The sequence below is a fragment of the Solea solea genome, chromosome 7, assembly GCF_958295425.1.
Source record: "Solea solea chromosome 7, fSolSol10.1, whole genome shotgun sequence".
Classification (NCBI taxonomy): domain Eukaryota; kingdom Metazoa; phylum Chordata; class Actinopteri; order Pleuronectiformes; family Soleidae; genus Solea; species Solea solea.
Window position 1 is genome coordinate 7,285,340 of NC_081140.1, and position 16,354 is coordinate 7,301,693.

General features: G+C 40.4%; 1 protein-coding gene across 2 annotated transcripts; it reads right to left on the reverse strand.

Annotated features, from left to right (window-relative positions):
* Nucleotides 1–651: 651 nt before the first annotated feature.
* On the reverse strand, nt 652–15,988 carry nlrx1 (NLR family member X1). Of its 2 annotated transcripts, XM_058634960.1 has the most exons (12): nt 15,840–15,988; nt 12,929–12,978; nt 11,510–11,622; nt 10,347–10,737; nt 8,640–8,871; nt 6,923–8,090; nt 6,328–6,511; nt 5,854–5,949; nt 5,001–5,087; nt 3,561–3,812; nt 2,873–3,074; nt 654–1,664 (listed from the first exon to the last, which is right to left on the reverse strand). In XM_058634960.1, the coding sequence occupies exons 2-12, from the start codon at nt 12,943–12,945 to the stop codon at nt 1,515–1,517; spliced, it is 2,892 nt and encodes a 963-aa protein (XP_058490943.1). In that variant the 5' UTR covers nt 12,946–12,978; nt 15,840–15,988; the 3' UTR covers nt 654–1,514. The 2 variants fall into 2 exon arrangements, with proteins under 2 accessions (XP_058490944.1, XP_058490943.1); XM_058634961.1 differs by lacking the exon at nt 5,001–5,087 and having other exon boundaries at nt 652–1,664.
* Nucleotides 15,989–16,354: the final 366 nt, after the last annotated feature.

The following is a 16,354-nucleotide window of genomic DNA, read 5'->3' on the forward strand; positions in this document are numbered from 1 at the left end:
GCTGTGTGTGTGTGAGGACAGAAATCTACATGTCACTGTTTAGTTCCTACACATGAACTGTCCTTCACCATGAGGAAAACAAATGGACTTCACTCCTTTTTTTTTTCATGTAAATTAGCAACTGCATTCTAAAAAAGGAGCTCGAAGACTTCAAAACAACACAAAGACAAGTGACTTACCACCACAGCCAAGATGACTGATCCACAGCTGATGCAAAGCAGCATGGGAGTGAATATTTCAATAGTCAAATCATGGAAAGTCATGTGTTTGTGAAGCAAGAACTTGAAAAGCAAACTCTGAATGGGTGATTAACATGTATTAGTTTATACCCACAGGAGACGGGACTGGCAGGCAGATGTTTACATGACTGCTGCAGTTAATCCAGGATGGAGCTGTATGTTTGGACTGGCGTTTGTTTTTCTCCACTGATTCCGTCTTCAACTTAAAATGAAAGCTCTCTCTGTATTACTACGTAAAATATGTTATGATTTGAAAGTATACAAATATACTTGATTTGATCCCACCCATTTTATTAATCCAATCCAGTTTGTTCCCCTCGCACAGCAAACCAAAGGTCAAAATACTCAGTTCAAAATAAAAAAAAAACACATAAAAATAGTTATTTTCACATAGGAACTTCAGTTTCCTATCAAGGAGCAGGACTGAGAAACCCTGCAATAGATTAATAGTTACACATTTCTGTAATCAGTGGCCAATTTAATCAGTTGTCTTGAGATGGTACCATAGCCCTAATGATCGAAGTTTCAATCAAGTGTCAAATATATTCGTATTATTTTACATTTGTAGAATGTATATTTAAGACTTCAAATCAATATACCTTTAATGATTTGATATAATTTGTACAAGGAGACATTGACCCGAAATAAAAAGTATTTTATTTTGAAAAATAATATTTGATGTACTGTATAGTGAAAGGAAGGACACACCCTGGTGGTCTCTCAGTGTAAGTGCAGATGGCTGGTAGACCATAGGTTTGGTCGCCAACACTTCTCAGTGTGCCTGTAGAATTTACTCATAATTAATTTTCATTCGAAATTCTTCTTGCAATATTGATCATTTAAAGTGTGTAGGATGATATTCTTTTGTTCTTATGGCTCTGCTGTGTTTCAGTTTCTCTTCTTCATATGAAATGAAGCATGAGGTCGTACTTTCAATTGGAAATTCCCTCCATTTTATTTTATTGCCACACTTGTGAGAGGATGTTAATTTAGACAGTCAACAGGCAAAACAACAATCAAAACAAAGCATCATCATTATTTCATGATTATAACATTTACAGCATGTCTTTTTTTGCACTGTATAATTCATTGGCTGCTGGAAGACTGTGTGTGAGAACGCACAAAGATTTTAACCAGAACTAACCTTTAAAAATAAAAAAAATAAAAATACTTTCCAAATATTACAGAATGTAGTCATCTCCTAATACTATGCACTTAATACATAATCTGTATTGCTTGGCACCTGTTTCACCTGTATTATATTTATTCATTATTCTACCTGTTGTACCCTGAGGATGGAGGTTTAATGTCCCTCTCCAGCATCCGCAAAGTCTTTCTGACTCCTTTCTCCACTCTGCGGAAGTGCAGCCTCTTCCAGAGACTCTGCTGCTGCTGACGGCCCCACTCCAGATCCCTGAGGAACACCTGCACACAGACAGACCAGGTGACTGCTTCATGACAGTGGAGCTCATGCAGACACTGTTCATATGATACTGTTCATATGTGTGTGTGTGTGTTTACACTGGACATGGCACTGATACAGCTGTCCTCAGGCAGAGGACCGTGCAGCTACTTCTTAGAAGCCACTACTTTTTAAGTTCATGTAACAAACAGCCCTTCTCCTCTGGATGGAATTGTACTAAATATTTTCACCTGTTTGATCAGGTGACACTTTTTACAAAACCACAGCATATTGTTAACATTTTATGGAGAATCTAAAGCAATTGTGTATTCAAGATTTTGAAATTCTGCTAAAATAGACCATCTCGTTTTTTTTAAATATCACTGACTCAGAACTGTCTTGTCTAAACTTATAACTTGATACAACTGTTGTATATCTGCTTCTGGTCTCTTTCTTTTGTCTCTACCTTCTGTCCCGCATTTTTCCTTTCACCCCAACCAGTCGAGGCAGATGGCTGCACATCTTTGGGTCTGCTTCTGTCAGAGATTTCTTCTCTCCACTGATGCCCAGTGCTTGCTCATTGTGTGAATTTTTGGGTTTCTCTGCTCTTGATGATGTTGTCTATGTACCTTGAGATAATGTATGTTGTGACTTGGCGCTGAACTGAATTGAAATGAATAGAGGGCCAACAAGTAGGGACACAAGTGCATTTAAATGCAAGGCTACACAATAATATATCCATCGACATTCACAAAATATGAATATTGCAAAAGAGCTATGGGTTCACCATGAAAGGCATCAACAGTATTTGTTAAAGCCAGTCATATCACCATCCCAACATGTTCTCTTAATAATGAACAGCCCTTATATATTTTACGGGCAGCCTGTAGCTGGAAAGGGAACTTGGCTTGTAACCGGAAGGTCGCCGGTTCAAGTCCCCACCAGGTCGAAAGGGCTGGGGTACCCCTGAGCAAGGTACCCAACCCCCATTGCTCCCTGGGCGCTACTCAGTGTGGCAGCCCAATATTTCTAGGATGGATCCCTAAGGGGATTAATAAAGTATCTAAAATTAAAAAAAAAATATAAATGCAACAACACAAACCTGCAGTTGCTTTCCAAACAAAAAACTTTGGACATAACGACATCATCTACTTAGAATACCCTCACTATACTATAACTTTACAATAGTAACAGTAATATACTGTATATGTTCTCTTTCAGTGACCAGTACCTGAAGCTGCTGCTTGACACGTTGGCGGTCCCAGGATTTGGCGTTCTCTCTGATCACACCGAGGATGGGGTGCCAGTCCTCGGAAATGTCGGAGCCTTCGGTAACTGAAGCAAGGACCTTGACCTTCCGGCCGTTGCTCTGGGGAACACCTCGCACATACAGCGACTGTTTCCCCACGTCACTGAGGGAGTTCAGGTACAAGCTGGACACAGAAAGAAAGACATGTTGCTGAGTTCTATGTGGTTTATCAAATGTTAGCTCTAATTCTTTGTAACTGAATGTACAAAAAGTCTATTATATGTTTCCATCCACTGCTGTAGAGCAGTTGGAGAGAGTCTGTGTCACCACAGACGGATAACATGGTACAACCTGATAACACAGATAAAGAGCACCCACAGCTGTCAAGTTGCTTCTTGAATTCAACGTTGTGATCATATTGCTTCTTGTAGTAAGTGTGGTAGTTTCCTTATCAGTCCACACATTCCTCACCACAACCACTGTGTCCACCATTTCTGCTATTTCTACAGTTCAGCAAAGTGGGAGGGATCTTTGAATCGCCAGAATTCTAAACATCATGCACTGAAACTGTCAATAGGCCAGCTTTTCCACCTCCCTCAAGCTTAAAAATCTCAAAAAGCAATATTTAAAGTGCAATCAAAAACAAGCCTGATGGTAAATAGTTGCTTACTGCACAGTGTGAATGCTGGGGTGCTCCCTGCAGGCGTCCACCAGAGCCAGAGCAGCATTGTCTCCGATGTTGTTATAGGCCACATTGAGCTCCTGGAGTCCAGTGTGCTGCTGGATTCTCTCAGCCAGCTCCAGTGCTGCCTTGTCCCCCAGTCCAGTGTGCATAAGGGACAAATGTGTCAGGGACTGGTTCCCTGGCAAGGCCTCCAGTAGGGTACTGACTCCTGAATCCAGTAGAGGGTTATCACAGAGTCTGGGGAGAACAGTGGAATGATGACACATTTGTCTGTGACTGACATTTAATTGTTAATGTTACGCCTTTATGGATTTTGTTCACGCACACCAGCCTGTGTGAACACAGGTTTGCTGTGGAGTAGAGCTGAAACAATCAATCGATTATTAATCAATTGTCGATTTAATCAATTAAATCGACAATCAGTTTGAAGTTTTTTTCAAGAATAAAACAAGATTTCTGATTGTTTAAGCTTCTTAAATGTGAATATTTTCTTAATTTCTTTGTTCTGGAAGAACTGATTGAAAGTTAATCATTTTGGTTTGTGGACAAAACAAGACATTTGTGAACATCATCATTTCCAGGTTTAATGAACACCAATCAACATTCTTTAAGGTTTTCTGACATTTTATGGACCAAACGATTAATCGAGAAGATAATCGACAGATTAATTGATTATGAAAATAATCGTTAGTTGCAGCTCTAGTTCTGAGGGAGCATCAGAAAATGTCGTTCATGAAGAGGCCTGTGTTAGAAACTAGAAACGTGGCGTGTGAAAGATATTTTAGTATGGGAAGTGTAGGATCACTGGATGTTGTTGTTTGTTGTTGTTTATATAAGGGACTAACAATCAGGGTATTTCTGTCTCGCTTGATTTCCACCATCCTCAGTTGAATCTGTTTCTCATTTGCTTTAATGAGTCATACACAGAGTGGAGGGAGCCACAGTTAAAGAAGGAACCCGCAGTTAATTTCTGCTCTAGTTCCTCCCTGGTTCATCATCACATTAGACAGCTGTGTCCAGAATAGAAACAAGCTGATCCCATAATCAGTATCTGAGCATCAGAAAAACACAAAAGTAAAATCCTATAATGTTTCTTAGCTTAAATACCATGGAATAAAGGAAGGTTTTTTCCCTTCTAGTAGTAGAAGATGTGTTACATAGTTGAAGCAATATGTTTTTGAAATTTCTGGTTATGTGGTAAATGCATTAGCACAGATGTATTAACAGCTTAGCTGTTTCATGGGTTTAAAGAGACTTTATAAGACTGATTGCTTTGTCCAGAGTTCTTATATTTTATCATTGTCAATCTGCCTTTATTTAATTGAAATCTGAGTATTGCACATTAAGAATCAGCAGCACAGGGAGATGAGGATTCTCTTGGACACGGAAGCTAAAACGATAAAGATAAGAATGGAAGAGTCTTACTGTAGGGATTCAATAGAACTCTTGGGGTCTAGAAGCAAATCTCTCAGGGCGATGCAGGACTCAGGACCCAGGCTGTTAAACTGCAGACTGAGGACAACAAAAACAGGCAGCAACAACATTCACTACACACAGCAAACACATGCCAGTCTGTATACATGCTCTCTTCCAACGTGTTACTGTCGACGACTTAGTTATAGAAGATGCCAGCCGATTAAATAACACTCCATAAAATCAAATCATAGTTTTATCAAAGTGCTTATTTTGTGCTATAATCTTAAAGAAAAAATAACAATATAACTACAGCTACAGCTGAAGGTCGGAGGTACAGAGACCAGAAAAAAGAACAATGACAAAAGGTAAAATTACATTAGCTAACCTTCACATTTGAGTCTGACAGACACAGAGCAGGTAAAGCAGTGACCTTGTTGTATTTCTTGAGGATGCAGTGGCAAGCTACTTCAATTGCATCTTTTAAGAGTTCACACATAGCACATGGAAACAGCCAATCATGTGACAATCAGTGGTTTTTGTCTGTGACTTGCAAGACCACGAAAACACTGGCTGAAAATTGTGTACCGTGATCCAGACCTATAGGCCATCTGCTCACACACAGCACAGACACAATCCTCACAACAAAATAAGAAAATATGGACAAATGACAGGGTCCTGCGAATTGTGATATTTGAGACAACTGTGTTCCTACGGCACAAGAAAGACTGGAGTGTTGATTGATTATTGGAAAGTTCTTAGTACACCTTGTAGTAGTAGTTACAGCAGACGGAATGTTTAGCATCATGCAGGAAGACTTCATTTCTATCCTTTGTCAGTGGGAGAAAAATAGGTTTTGTCTCACCTGAGGTTACGTGTGTGTCTGAAGGCAGGGCACAGGATCGTCAGAATCTCATGAGTCAGCAGACAAGAGGACAGGTCCATCTCTTGGAGGCGATAACTACAAGCAGGAACACCACGACACAGCTGAAAGATCGGCTACAGAAAAATCATGCTACACTGCATCGTTCAATCTCCAGTGGATGTTTGTCTACAAATTCTACTAATGCGTCAAATTATCAATACTTGTCCAACAATAACCCACAAAATGAGGGTAATAAGACAGTCATTGTTGTTGCAGGGTTTTTTTAAGGGGCTTTTAAAATTATGTTCATATAAAATTCTGAAGATTTAAAGAACTACTCATTTAATGAACATCACTTATTTTGGGCCAATAGTATTTCTGTCATAAACCAAAGTGATGATAATGTGTGAACATTAATGTCCTTGACATAGACAACTATGACATGTTACAACCTAGTTTTTAAACATGCAGTACCTTGCTGGTGTGCATGAGAGAACAGAGCTCAGTATGAAGCATTTGAGTGACGTCATGCGAATGTTGGTGAGGCGGATGCTTCTGATCGAGGCCAAAACCTCCGCTGTCAGTCTGGGGTTCTGGAACTCATACAGAAGGACCAGCAGATCCATCAACTCCTCTGGTGGCTGTGGCTTGCTGAGCTCTGCCATTATATAAGATATCATTGTTATCCATACAGCTTTATGTCTCAGAAAGAATGTAAATAAGGACAGAAATGCATGATTTGTAGATTTGGTTACAAGCAAATGACTGATTTCTTGTTTCTTGAGTTCAAACTGCATAGATATATAGATATTCTCATGTAATTTCAGCTTTGTCCTGCAGAGGGTGCAGTAAACAACCCTAGAGTCAACAGTTCAATTCAACAGAGTCTATGTCTATGTGCATTAGACTTAAAAGTACAATAAATACATTTGCTGACTACTTCTTAAAACACGAGAACATGATTTTGGACCTCGCAGGGTTTGGGGGCATGTCACAGAATTTCTAAATCCAGGAGGGTTTCCCAGGATTAAGAGAGTGAAAAAGACTGAACAAAGAATATAAACGTTACCCCTGACAAGGTACTTCCTCAGGGCTTTTGTGATCTGGACCACTGTGGTGCTCTGGATGTTGCAGCCAAGTTGCTGGAGAAGGGTGCGGTTACCATAGTGCAAAAGTCCACCCATGAAGATGGGGTATAGCTCAAAAGGCTGTTTTTCACAATACTGCTTTGGCTGAGGGCCATGGACTCCGAGAAGGCTCTGCTCCACCTGATCCAGGACATCTTCGTTGTAGCTGTCCTCAGTGCGAAACATCTCAGATGCCATTGTTTTGGCGATGCTGCCTCGATTGCGGCTGCTGATTTTCTCATAGAGCTTGGGAAAAAGCTTGAGGAGATTGAACACAGCAAATATTCGGAGGGGGATGAATTTTGACAGGATGTTGAATAGGGCACTGACATCCTCACCTGCCTGACCAATTGCAACTGACACCTGCTTGGTCATCTTTTCCAGAGCGGATTTGTTCTCTCCTAAAACCACGTAGAGTGCTGCAAGGTACTCTTGCATGGCTGGGACTGCAAATACGTACCGACACTGATCATTCTCGCTGAGAGAGTCGGGCAAATCCTTACTACGCTCTACACAAGGAGCCAAGAAGAAGTCCAGCACATCAGTCCGGAACATGGCCAACTGACGGAGCTCCTCGTCCGTCTTGGTCTTCCCTCCTATCCACTGTTCCAGTTCGTCTTCTGAGAACGATGTACGCTTGAACGTCACGCCATCAAATGCCAGTTTACCGACTGTTCGGACTACATACAACATCAAAGAACTGTTTTGCTCCTGAAGGGGCACATTTGTCGCCGTTCCTGAGCCCAACACCTCACCCCCAAAGTTCATTCTGAGGAAACTGGTATATATGCCAGTGAGTGTGCGGATGGGTGCCTTGGCATCTGTAAAATGAAGGAAGTGTAAGGTGGCACATGTGAGCCAGCAGTAAGAGGGCAGGAAGCAGGCTGCGGCCAGTTGGCTTTCTCTCTGAAGGTTGAGGTAAAGCAGCTCTATAAGTTCCTGAGCACCATAGTTGTGTGCACTCTTTCCACTCTGCTGCAGCAGGCGGCTGGTGAAGTACGCCCGCTGACGGTCTGGGTCACTGAAGCCACAAATCTGTGCATAGCGACTCACATACTTCTGAGGGACACGGTCCAGGGCAGACAGCCTGGTGGTGACCAAGATGCTGGCCTGAGAAACATACAACACAAACACTTTCTGACTGCCAATCACAAATATCACATTAACACAACAGAATTTTTACTTTTTGATCACCATTTTTCTTTGGCTACAAAATAGCATGTCCCTAAGGAATAAATGAAGTCAGGCAACTGATATTAAAATAGAAAATCTGTGCTACGATGATTAAATGACCAATTATTCAGTAACAACAAAGTCAGACCCATCTGAACTATGGACGAAGGAAACATCTTTCATGATTTTTTGGGACATTTTAAGGACTAAACGACTAAATTAATTAAGAAAAAACACAACAGATTAGTCAATAATGAAAATAATTGTTAGTCGTACAACAAATAGGACAAAAAAGATGACTGTGCTGAAAGCTAGAATAAAATGCCTGCAAAAATTTGCAATCATTCTGAGGCTTTTGGGAAAAGCCTGGTACCCAGCCCGCTTGTAGCAGTTCAGGGAGCTACAAGTGTACTATCTTCTACCAACAAATGGGAATGTATTTGTCACATTTTTGTGTGTTTAGAGACACTAAAATGTGTTTCTAACCTCAGGCAGCAGGTATTTTCTCAGCAGGTTCACTACCACTACATTTGGAGGCAGCCCCTCATTAGGGTCACTGCAGAGCTCAGAGGAGCCAATCCGGAAGTCCAGTTTCATCCTCTCCATCCCATTGAAGAGGAAGAGCACGTCCTTGGCCTGGTCCCCTTCCCCACTTAACAGAGGGTGTTTTCTCAGGTGGAGATACTTCCTACCAACCAGATCCCTCAAGGAAGAAACCCTGTATGGGAGGGGGTGGTCGACAAACATTAGGTGAGACGTGTCAAGCAGCAGTCACTGTGAGCACACTCATCTACTCTCTACAACTGTAGTTGTACACGAGAGCCGCATCTATACAGTAAAAACTGAAGTGAAACTGAAGTGTTCATTCACAGCTGGTGGACAAGGCACAACTGATAAGCGCCACTCAGGAAAGAGACGTGGTTGCCCACAGTCACGTCTCTTTCCAAGCCACAGAGCTTCTGTGTCTCCCTGTGCTGCATACATGTGAATGTTTGACTGTGACGTGTAATGCACCTGTGTTACACTGTGTCTGTGTCAGGTTCAAACTCGTTTTTGAGTTTTCCCAGAGGTCAGCGAATGAGTCTTAACCTTTTTCTGTGACAGTGAGCTACAAAAGAGGCTACAAAGCCTGTCAATCATCAGAACTGTAATCATACAGTCATTTACATTCCCTTTTAGGGTGACAGGGACGTGGACTTGAGGTGACACTTCTTGATGTCTTTCTAGTGCTGTATTTATATTTTTGTAGCTCAAGGGGTGAAGCGGGTTGTCGGACTGGAAGCAGCTGATGAGTCCTTGACAAGTCACTTGATCTCAAGTTGCGTTTGATAGGTGCACTGTGAATGAATGGCAAAACTGTGGTGTAAAGTAGCTTCGAGTGGTCATCCAGACTAGAAAAGCTCTATAAAAATACAGGTCATCCCACACAGCTGTAATGTATCACTCCTGTTGATCCTTATTTAGCGTAAACAACTTTCACAGAAACAGAATTCATTAAGGTGTGTCACAAAAGTTCAATATGACACATGAAAAACAAGGTCATACAAAAACAATTAAAAACAAAAAGGCAAACACTGACAACATACAAAATAAACAGGCACTAAAACGCTTGCGGTGATAATAAAAAAAAAGGACCTGTTTAAACAAGCAGGTTTTCAGTTCATGGGGAGTGTCATGAATATAAGATCAGTGTAATTCGAGACCTCCTCCTCCTTGACCTGGTTAAAAGCCGTGTGGCAGCATGTTACGTCATTTGTAGGTGGTTTAATGATGTGTTACTGAGAGGTGAAATGGGCATTATAATAGCTCAGCCCGGAATTAAAAAAAAGCCTGAATCATCATCTCTAGTTCATGGCAAGATATAAAAGATCTGAGTTTTGAAATATTAAGTAAATGAAAGGAACAAGAACGGGTAAGAGACTTCTAATATGTTAATATAGCTCAGTGCAACTGAATGAGTTATATTATGAGGGTCAAATGGTTGCTCCATTTTGCTGTGACCAATTTAGCCCACACCTGCAACTGTCACATGGCTGTGACATTTACCCATTGACCTAACTATGAAAAGGAAGTATCTCTGATTGGACGTTGCTCCCCTGCCTGCACGAAAATCGATTTCAGAGTCTGATTCCAAATGATATCACACATTTGAGATACTAGTAACTATAAACTGTAAAAAAATATAGATCTTACTTTGACAGCTGACTGAGGTCCTCACAAGAAAACGGCACCAGAAGTTTGAACTGTGTCAGGGTCGCTCCGTTGCACCAGTCCAGCACCAGCTTTCGGATCACCGTAGATTTACCTGTTCCCACAGCCCCGTACAGCAACACGTTGAGCCCGCGGCCACCACTCCAGCCATCAGTGTGCTCAAACAGCTTTTCCACAGTCACAGAGTCGCTGGCGAGTGGCCGGGTTTGCAGAGGCGAGCTGAGTAGCGCTGCCCTCTCCTCGGCCTTCCTCTCCAGGATGAGTGGATCCACGTGCATGGTCTCTGGGCTGAAGTAGCCACCAAACTGTTTCTCCTCCTGAGGAAGGTGGCTGAACCAGAGGAAAAGCTTATTTTTGTGGATCTGGATGGGGTCTATGGTGAGAGAGAAAAAATAGGTTGTAATTACAAATGGGCCGTGACAATATTAGAATTTCAGAAGAAACAAAACCTCAATATTACCACAACCTCTAGATACATGAAACCATATCATCCACCTATTGGAATGTACTAGCTGTCAATTATATGGTGTGGCTGACTACAAATGGACCATAATTCACAATATGAATCCTGAAACTAGTAATTGAGACTATAAATTCCTTAGAAAAAGGTTTACTAGCATTACATATACAGTCGTATATTCAATTTTGTTTATATTATATACAGACTTGCATACAAGTTAATTGAGAGTCAGTTCCTGATGGTGTTTTACGAGAATAGCATCAGAATCAAGCTCTTCCACACTGGCCTAATTTTTATGCCCATGTTGAATGAACAATCTTTTTTTTTTTAGAGTGTTTGTAATCTGACTCAGGATCGGGATACCTGCCTCTACATCACAGATTGTTAACATTCATTTCAATCAAAAACTAAATGGGGGTGGAAAAAGACATTTGTTGGATTGCCTCTTTTAGAACAACTAATGGTTTAATTGGCACTGGTGTTGTAAATTCATTCATCTACTATTTCATCCATGCTGTAATTGTCATTTCTAGCACATTTATATGATTCTTGAGAGTGAGCCACAATTCACTGGGTGAGACTTTTCTGGCTACAGTGACTGTATTTATGTTAGGATGGTCATAAGTTCAGGTTTCATAAATGGGTTAGGGTTAGGGTTACACTTAGATTACACTAAGCTGGGCACCTGCTTCTGACACGGCAGTGCAGAAGGTCCGGAAGTGAAGGCCGATGGCTGGGTAGAGAGGAACATCCAGCCTCCTCTTCCAGCTCCATACTGTGAGCACCTGACTCAGCTGTCTGGAAGACACAGCACATAACACAGACTGGTTCAGTCAATGCTGTTTGTTCTTAAATGCAAACTCCACCAAAACAATAGAGAAAGGTTATTTTAATTTACAGTCAACAACTCACTCCTGTCACAATATGGATTATTCAAACTGGCCCTGAACCAGCCTCACACGGTGTGGCTGTGTGAGAAAGCATGTGCATCAACAACCCCGGCAGAGATCATTTGCTGGCTAAACCATGGGCAGGCTGTAGCAGGTATAATGTCATACCTTAAAGGCACTGACATTTATGCAAATCTGTACTTAGACTGGCCTCAGGAAAAACTGAGAACCTGTTTCAACACCTGTTCGGGTTTAAAGGGACTTAAGAAGGACCAACATTAAAAGAGATTTTTTCAGTAGGCGTACAGAGAGAGGCCTCTCCTCAGTGAAATGAAACATGAGAGCACCAATTAACTTTCAGACTGATAGATGACATTCTCTACTCTGAGGAAAACCAGACAATGTACATTTATAGCTTCATCAGTTTCATCAACGTGTCATGGTTGTTATCAATTTGCAATTACAATTAAAAGTAAACCACCTAATAATCAAACCTTGTTGGTGGCAGATTACCATCACGACCTGGAGTGAATGAAGCAAATCAGCTAAAGAGAAATGCTGCAAAGATTGATGTAACATCTTCTTCCCAAAGCTCCAGTCAATGCCTGACGGGATCAGCAGCTATATTCATAGGCTACAGCCGTACTATGATGCTTTGTTATTCAACAGCTGCGACAGCTTGATCTGACAGTTCAGTGCTTCCTTGTTTCCTGCTCTCAGTAGATGTTCTCCAGTAACTTTACAATCAACTTTCAAAAACGCAACACAGAGCACGTTTTTGTTGAGTCTATATGAAGCACTGAAGCATCCTGCTCTTTTTCCTGCATTCATAATTTCATTTCGGAAAATAAAGAACTAAAACTGAAAGTGTGCACAGCACTTTTCGCTCATAACTGATTGTGGAGTCATGACTGTTAATAAAGCAATCAGGAAGCAAATACAGGGAACTGCATTATCAAGTCCAATGGTCACTGTTTCTGCCTGCACTGACTAAAACGCTCCAAAACTCCGGTGTAGTGTGGACAGCACGTGTAATGGGGTTATTGTTGTTGTGAGAATACATGAACAGGAACAGGAACAGTCGTCCAAGTGTGGAAGACGTTTTTACTCCAGGAAAATACAAGACATAACATAACATCTGATCCCTAAATTGTCCACGAGCCATTGAACATTACACTGACCTCAGTATTAATTAATAAAGGGCGGTGACCAACCTGTGAAGTAAACTCATCCTGGAGTTCTGCTCTGTCAGCTAGGGAGTGACCTGTGGAGAACAATTAGTGCACAGCGTCAGGCAGCTGGTACATAGGTGAGAGAAAACATTACACAAAATGAATGAGCACGAGGAGCGTGTGCAAAAAACGATTGTATACGTTTCGATGGAAAAATGTATCTGTTCATCCCATGACTGACCAACTTGAAGTTCTAGTGCCAGTATATTCACATGGCGGCTCGTGGTAATAATGTAAGAAAATTCTTAGATATAAGTGAAGAAATAACAGAGAAAACACTTTATATAAAATAGAGAAACACTTTCACTGTCCCTCATAGATTCCTACATAGATTGCTACGGTAGTGTGATAGGTTTGATAGCAGTGTTAGTTCTTTTGTATTCTGTTAAAAGCGCTTTGAAGTGTGTGTCAGTTGTATATGACCCATGTTTGTCTTGTTTGTCAAAGAAAAACAAATGCTAATATGGTGCACCTGTTGGTGTGCGAAGGACAGGTTTGACCAAAAATAATGTTATTACTAATTCTTTTATTATTTTTTAAATGCACTTGTTGATGCATGTTTTAAATGTGTCATCACCTGCTGCTTACTGGCTGCAGAAAATGCAGTCCCAACTGAGTTCGTAATGCTGAAATCCTTTTCATTTGGCAGATAAAAAAAAGTGAAACTCTTATTTTTATTTAAGTGTACAATCACCCAAATATAAATATAAGTATCGTCAAACAACAGCAAACTCATTTTAGAGTAAATTGGTGGATATTATCAGAAAGCTGGGTCATCTGTAGTATCTCCCATGAAGAAGTGAAAGTGTGACAGCAGAACTGAAATCAACTCTCCCAGGAAGCACAGAGAAAGAAACTCACATTTTCATCACCTTGTTTCCAGAATGGAAGATGATTATAAAATGTAAACACTGCTACTTGCAAACAGAATTACAGAATCTCTGGACACCATTATAGAAGAATGAAAATCTAAATGTTTGAGGAAGATACATAATGTAAACAACATCAGGTTGGTGCTGGGTTGATTAGACTGTAATGATATTGTTAATAGTTTCATTTTATTCCTTTATTTTTTTTATAAAGCATTTGATTCACTCGAGCAGGAAACATTTTTCAGAGACTTCTTCTACAACAGTGTTTCCCAACCCTGGCCCTCAGGGGACACTGCCCTGCATGTTTCAGATGTTGCCTCGCACCAACAGGCTTCTGCAGAGCTTGATGACGAGCTGATCATTTGAATTGTTGTTCTATAACACTGCAAGGATATAAACATGTATACAAAAAAAATCGTAATGCAGTTGATGGGTATCAACTTCCCGTCAGATTAAAAACCATTACAACTCCTTCCGTAATCCCACTTTTGAATGGTTTAACAGTTTGTGTTACATTTTATTCACTTGTACAACATAAATAAATTAATTTCACAGATTTTTCAGAGGCACAAACTGGACATTAAAGCTTCTGTCGTGCATGTTTTACTTTGGGTGGAGTTCAAACAAGCATTTTATTAGCAAAATGTTTTCAGCGCATTTGATTTCAAAATGGAAATTGAAGAACATATTTTTATAATGAATCAAATTCTTTCTCACTAAATCCACACATTTAATTTCACTGAATGTATAGATGGAACATAATATTCCACCAACTCGCTATGAAGACTGTGCTGTTGTATGCTGTTAGTTGCTGGACACATGATCTTTCTACTGGGGTCTTTATAGTTTGTTTTCTGCCGTTTTCTTTCGACAAATCTGTTAAACTATTTTCTGCAACTCGCCATGTCTTTGGCGAGTTGCAGCGACTCGTGAAGAGTCAGATTAACAATGTTAACCGGTGCCTTCTGTTGTGATTTTAATGATATATGGTGTTTATATGGAAACACAACATGAGATGTCTTGGTTATGGTGATCTGCTTGTGTTCACTTTGTTTTTTTTTTTTGTTGTTTTGTTGTTTCTTTCGTGTTACATTCTTGTAAATGGAAAAAATCTGGACATGGCCTTGGAAACTTCAAGGTTTAGGAAACTGGGGGTTTACACTTATGACATAAGAGGGCTTGGTCCCTTTAGTTTGAAGTTTAAGCTTTATGTGTTTATAAAAAAACTACCGAGAACAAAATGTATTGGTCAATATGTGATTATAAAGGACCATGCAGTTGCACTAAAATGAAGAGGAGGAGGGAGGAGAAAAGGCTGATTGTACACACCTCCTGCTGCTGATTTTCACTAAAAAGTCATTCATAAATACAAACAATATTTAGTGCTCTGTTATGTTTGGTCTTTTGTAGACGTTATTGTAACTGATGTGTATGATACCAGTTGATGTATGTTATGTTTGGGCATAAAAACAAAAAGTGTTTGAATGAGTCTTATTTAAGATGCAGATGAAGGAGAACACTAATGATTTTTATCATTGTTTGAAACTGCACTAGAGTTCTCTGTAAACGTCGTAGTCAGAGGCTGGTACTCGTAAGGAACCTCCTTTTAAATCAGAGTCTTTAACTTAAAGTTAGAGTTATCTAATGATACCAGTCCTTCTAAACCCTATTCTATGGTTACATCAATGAATGAAGAGGCTGCCCACTCAACATTTTCAAAGGGTTCCTCACTCATTTCATCCTGTTATTGTTATTTAGTGTCTTTGTATGACCTGTACAGTATTCATTTTTCAGTGCACTAAAATGGCGTTTTAAACATTGAAGCATCTTTACTCAGTGGGAATGACTGTGTTCACAGCAGGAACAGTACGTTTACACCACTAAGCTTGATACTGTACATATGTATAAAGGACTGGTCGCTCAAATAGACTTTCACTGCACCGCTTCCTTTCCTAGTTCTGCTTTAAATGTCTTAAAATGGAGGTCATGGTTGAGGTTGGCAGTTGAAATAAAAGTCTTACCGTGCTGGTTCCCTGAGTCAAACAGGTAAACCACAGACTTCCTCCCATTCACTGTGAGCTGGTGCTGCTGTTGCTGTCTTCGTGTTAATGTTTCCACTGACTGTTACTGACATGTCTGCTGCTCTCACAGCTGAGCTCAGCTTGCTCCGCGTTCCGCTACACAAGCGGGAAACTCCGCCCAGACTTTCACAATAAAACAGGACCCTACATTATTTATTTAAAACTGACAAACTCAGCTGCTAAATAAAACGCCGTCAGAGCACTTCACTCCGTCACCACACATAATTATGTTTACTGTGAAATAATAAGCTCCTATACAACGCAAACATGTTGTTAAACCTCCCAAAATGCTGTGGGTTATATTCATTTCAAAGTCTCTTTTATTTTGAAGGCTGTGTGGTCGAAACGGAAATGCTTTTCATTCGTGGTAGTGTTGCCTCCGGCTTTAAAGACACAACTTCAATATAAAAGCATTAGCAGGTTATTCACCAGGCTAATAGACTTATAGACTTGCT